Genomic DNA, 6,000 nt, shown 5'->3' with positions numbered 1-6,000 from the left:
AGCAACCCCAGGAGAAAGAGGACTTCTCTAATATCCATATATCGTAACCCCAGAATACATTAATTTGCTCTGCTTGGGTCAAGTGGTCACTCCTGAGCAACATGGGGATGGGGCACCATGGTGGGAAGGGTGGGAGATGTGGGAAATGAGGCACCATGTCAAGATCACATGGAATCCTGATGACGAAAAATGCAATTTAAGAAACAGCTTAATCTGTGAATAAAAATATACGGGTCTTTTGGAATTAATAATGCAAATTCTCGAATCAGGAAGTAGAAACAATTTTAAGGAGACAAACTTCATAAGCACTTGGTGTTTATGCCACTAAATTCCCACTGTCTATTGCAGAGCATATAAGGCTTTCTCATGAGCCCATACTACTGTGTGACTTAGCTTAGTGAGACTCCAAAAAGGGAAGACAACTTTTTTTGTAATAGCTTTATTGAGATATAATTCATGTACCATAAAATTCAACCTTTTAAAGTAGTATTACAATTCAGTGGTTTTCAGTGTATTTAGACTTGTGCCACCATAACCATTATTTTATTTTATTTTATTTTTTAATTTTAAGTAGGCCCCACCCCCAACATGGGGTTTGAACTCATGACCCTGGAAGTAAGAGTTGCATATGCTCTACTGAGTGAGCCAGCCAGGTGCTTCACCATTATCTGATTTTAGAACATTCTCATCATCTCAAAAAGAAAGCATTAGCAATCACTTCCCATATCCTCTTCCTGAGCCCTTGGCAACCACTTAATCTACTTTCTGTCCCTACAGATTTGCCTATTTAGGACATTTCATAAAAATAGAATTATACAATGTGTGGCTTATTATGACTAGCTTCTCTCACTTAGCATAATATTTTCAAGTTTCATCCATGTTAAGGTATATATCATATTACTTCATTCCTCTTTAAAGTATGGCTATACCACCTTTTGTTTATCCATTCATCAGCTGCTGGACATTTGGATTATTTCCACTTTTTGGTTATTATGAATGATTCTTTGAATATTCATGTATCAATTTTTGTGTGGACTTACATTTTCAATTCTCTTGGGTATATTACAAGTAGTGGAATTGCCACATCATTTGGTAACTCCATGTTTAATATTGGAGGAATTGGGGAAGTCAAGTTTGATGGTTTATCAGTGATGCATTCTAGTATGCCTATGTATCCCAACACAAAAGGAAAACATACAACTCCAGATTTTTTTCCTTGATTACAGATATCAATCTGTCTCAAATGCTGCCTTTCATAATTTCTCCTATATTCTAAAACTCATCGAGGCTGGAATGGACTCTCTGAGGGTCAATCCAGTCCATCAGTCTGTGCCAAGCAACAGACAGACCCAGCTTGGAGCTTTTTTTTTTTTTTTTAATTTTTATTTATTTATTTGACAGAGAGAGACACAGCGAAAGAGGGAACACAAGCAGGGGGAGAGGGAGAGGGAGAGGGAGAAGCAGACTCCCAGCTGAGCAGGGAGCCCGATGCGGGGCTCAATCCCAGGACCCTGGGATCATGACCTGAGCCGAAGGCAGACGCTTAACGACTGAACCACCCAGGCACCCCTTGGAGCTTTTTATATGCTAAGGACAATGGCAGGAAAGGAGCACAAGGTAAAATGGAAACATAAACCCAAACAAAATCTGTAGTTACACTTTGTATCATTCAAGGGTCAGTTCAGAAAATACTGTAGATATACTAAGCAGAAAAAGATCAAATACAAGGCATTAGGCACTTACACATCATTAACAGTGCAGGAAGAATAGAAGTCAGAGGGTTAGTGCCAGGCTTCTGGTTTCAAGGTTGCATATCACCACCATTCTTCTCCAGAGATCAGAAACTGCTAGTATCATCCAGAAGTGAGTAAACCATGAGTGTCTCATCAGAGCTTCCCTGCACCATAGAGGTGGCAAATACACATGAGTTCAGAAGCTGTCAACTCACATCTACCCCAGAAACTGCTTTCCCCTGCACTCTCCTGAAAAGGAAGAACAGCCTCTCTTCTCTCTTTTCTTTCAAGTCTCATAGAAGTGCTTATCACTGGCAGAACTTAAATCATGTGAAAACCAGGGAAGTGTCATTTTTGGCATCCCAGCTTGGCAATACAGGAGAATGGGGACAGAGAAGATGTGAGAAATGGAAGCGCAGTTACAATAGACAACGTCTAACATATTGTCAGATACAATTCAAATCAGACAACCTAAATTGCCATTAGGAAAGAAACATTTTATTCAGGTAAGTAGCAAATAGTATTTAAAGGCTTTCCAGGGGAGTATCAGGTCAAAGTATTGTCATTTGCTGAAGTTAGTCAATGACTTCCCACATTCTCCTTGCCCCATGTGTTTCACCCCATCCATTAATCCCCTGATTCAATTTTTCTTCCAGTTGTCTTCTATTTTTTTTTTTTTTAAGTAGGCTCCATGCCCAGCATGGAACCCAACATGGAGCTTGATCTCACAACCCTGAGAGCAAGACCTGAGCTGAGATCAAGAGTCAGCCGCTTAACTGACTGGGCCTCCCAGGCTCCCCCCTTCCATCTGTCTTCTAAATCCATTCCTGAATCTAGGCCAACCGGTACCTGAAACAATATAATAGACGTAATATAATAGATATTTTTTCTTCTTTTTTTTTTTTTGAAAGGGAAAGAGAGAGAGAAAAAGGGAGAGGGAGAGAGAGAGAGAGAGAAAGAGAAAGAGAGGGAGAGGGAGAGGGAGAGAAAATCTTAAGCAGGCTCCACACCCAGCACAAAGCCCGACATGGGGCTTGATCTCATGAATCTGAGATCATGACATGAGCCAAAATCAAGAGTTGGACATTTAACTGACTAAGCCACCCAGGTGCCCCTATAATAGATACGGGTTGCTGTGAGAATGAAATGCAAGAATGCAGGTAAAGCCTGAATGTATGGGAAATAATAATCACCGAATACACAGTAGATGCTTTTATTGTCATTATTTATGGCTCCTTTTTTTTTTTTTATGTGGGTGCATGGCAATGATCTGGAATACAGGAGTAGACTGCCTAGATCCAAGGCAATAACACTGCCCTGCTCCTTGCACTGCCCTGCTCCTTGCTACATGACCTTGCTGATCATTTCTTCCATTTAATTTTTAAAAGTTGATGGCTTACTACAGTTTAATTTTGGAAACAATATACTAATTTTCCTCCCTTGTGGAAATCAGGACAAACCAAGCAAGCAGAGTAGTAAATTGTTTTCGGCATAGGTCTATCGGTCATCAGCCTTTTAAAAAGCAGATGCTGTTTGAGAAGGGCCTGATGGACTAGTGAAGTTATTATGACAGAGTGTGCGCGGCTCTTTTGCACGTGATGCAAAGAGAACTAAACAATTCATTTTCCAGGTTAGTGCTTAAAATGGAATGAAACAGAATGACTTGGAGGCAAGTTGGAATTGTTTTATTTACCATCCCCCTCAAACTTATATTTTTTTTTAAATGTGTTTATTACATAAAGCAGGACAAACCCTTCTTATTTGTCGACTTGAAACAATACATAGACTTCAAGTGCTGGTTTTGATTGTGATTAATTTGAAGTTAGGGTGTTAAACCTCATGAGGATAGTAGGGCTTTCCTGATGATTTATGGTGTCAATGTGCTTTTTCTTCTGAAGTCATTTAAAATAATATTTTTAAAGTTCTGGTCTGGAAATTTCTTTTTTTTAAAATCCCTCCCCTCCAGTCTGCTTTGAATTTGTCAGTTTAGCTGTGTAGGTTGAGAAGCAATAATTAAAAAAATAGCAGTAGGAAAGTTTACAAAGTCTGAGAGTATTTAATTAAGGCACATTATTATGTAGATAAAGTCAAAGCTAAGATTTTGATTGTTTTCATGTGCTTCAATTATCATCAAATCAATCTTAAATTATTTTATACTTCTGAAAGTTCCAAATAAATTTAGATTTCCTAGATATAGCAGACTGAAATATAGTCATTTACCTTCTTTGCTGTCTATTGGACTTAAATTGTGGATCTACTAGGCATCAAATGCCATATTAAACATATTCTTGCCACCAGCTTCTACAAAACTGATGTCTTTAATCAAGTCACGAATATAAATTTGATCAGTGCTATTCTGTATGGATTAGGATCTAAGGGCTTATACATAAAAGTTATCTATAAGAAGATATATCCTCAGATATGCAGAGTCATGCTGGAGACACACATGGGTTTCCTCATTTTCACACTTAGATTGCTAGGTTAGATCAAAGCTAAATTCTAATTCCATTTAGTTTTATGGAATAATCAGCCTTCTCTTTTTCCTGACCAGTCTCCAATTATTTAGCCTTTTTTCTCTAAAATCCACGGAGCAAAGTTAAGCACTATCTTCCCTCTAATGTCATAGCATATTTGAAGGAGCTTTGTAGGGAATGGAACAGGACGACAGAGTACCAAGCATGAAAAAGGCTAAGTTCTTGAACTGCATTTGCCTCACGCTCAATTATTTGGGGAATGCTGTAGTCATTATTATTTGAGAGTAAAGTGACACTGGAAAACAACATATTTTCTTCAGGTTAATCATTCAGATTTACTTTAAAAAGGAGAAGAGAGTTCTCTTGTTGATTTTATAGTGAAGGCAATAGCCATTTCTTTGGTTAATTCATGCAATCCTTGAGTAAAATTTAAACCTGGGTTACTTTGGTAGGATTTAAAGGAGTAAGACACATGTGAATACAATGATATTAGATATGTGTAATTCTGAATAATAAAATAAATATTAAGATGGTAACTTTGGTCCCTCAAGTACTGGTATTTAAGCTTTAAAATTCAATCAAGAGAGAAGATTAAGGGGTGTTTCTTTGGTACTAAAAATGTAAAGCTAAGACCAAATTGTTCTATTTTCACAGATTTAAGATACAAAGAATGATAGTTAGAGACATGAAAATGGCTATTAAATTCTCTGTAGTTTGCAAAGAATCTCCTATGAAGTACACTTAGAAGAAATCCCTGAGTGCATTAACTACTCTATTAGTATCTTCCTTCATAAACAATTTAAAAGCTTTGCAAGACACAGAAACACATTACTTCGCAAAAGCAGTATCTGCGTATAAGTTTCCCTCCACCGTGCTTATAAATTCGGCCACCAAAGCTATAATAGGAGAAACAATAGATTCACAAAATTAAAATATGATATTTGGACACATCAACCGTTCTTAAGGTAAATCCAAAAACCACTGTCTTATGGTGTTTCTATTTTGTCTTAACCACTCGATATTGTTTTTCACTGTTTCCAGCACTTGCGCCCTAGGTTTTTCTCCTGCTCCAGCATCTGGGTATTTTTTGAAAAAGCTCTCCATCTAGAAAAGAGAGGACAATAATTAGGAAAGTCATCTTCAGCCCAATAGTCTTCAAGGCTTCTCTTACAAGCTAGATTGGTTTCCTTCTTCCTTGAAATCCATTCTCATCGCACAGCACTGAGTTACATGTCCTGGTGCATCAGTTAGACTGAGCCTGTCTCTCAGATTGGCCGTTATCGCCTGTGGCTTTTGGACCTTGGGCAGCACGTCAGGGCTAGAGAGGATCTGCCCTCTTGGGGGAGGAGAGCAGTACACCAGCGGCTGCGTGCCCCTCGGAGCTTCTGCTGCTTCTCTATTTCCTGTGCCTTCCTCAGCCTGCTCCCTGGAAAACCCAGTCTGTGGGATGCGGGCTTTGCTTAGCCTTTCACTCCAGGGGTTGGGAATATTTTAACACACTTTCAGCCCCTTTATTAAGGCCTCATAATAACATCTCTGTTAATCTTGGTTCTCTCTTTCGTCTTCCTTCCAAAACCTTCCCCCAAACTCAATCATAGTATTGTTTGCCACTTAACAAAAATAAGAATTATTTTGTTCAGAAGAAATGTTAACATTCCAATAGGTAATATACAGACATTGAAAATTCACACAATCTCAATTTTCCAATAAACATTTTGCCCTCTGGGAACTGAGATATTTGAAACCTAAACATCTTTAAATTCCAAAACTATGAATTTTGAAAGGAATCAAAT

The 6,000-nt window shown here is 38.2% G+C and overlaps 1 protein-coding gene across 1 annotated transcript in view; it reads right to left on the bottom strand.

Moving 5' to 3' along the window:
- Window positions 1-455: 455 nt before the first annotated feature.
- The window catches only part of ENPEP (glutamyl aminopeptidase), an 89,130-nt gene continuing 83,585 nt past the window's right edge, over window positions 456-6,000 (bottom strand). Inside the window, exon 20 of the mRNA XM_045880589.2 lies at window positions 456-5,311. Within this exon, the coding sequence (XP_045736545.1) occupies window positions 5,168-5,311 (144 nt within the window). The 3' untranslated portion in view covers window positions 456-5,167. The remainder of the gene's footprint in view (window positions 5,312-6,000) is intronic.

Source organism: Mirounga angustirostris, unplaced genomic scaffold, assembly GCF_029215605.1.
Source record: "Mirounga angustirostris isolate CCGP_5_RB_7025 unplaced genomic scaffold, mMirAng1.0.hap1 SCAF_2, whole genome shotgun sequence".
NCBI lineage: Eukaryota > Metazoa > Chordata > Mammalia > Carnivora > Phocidae > Mirounga > Mirounga angustirostris.
Note: the sequence above shows the minus strand (reverse complement) of the source record. Positions and strands in the feature narration are given on the sequence as shown.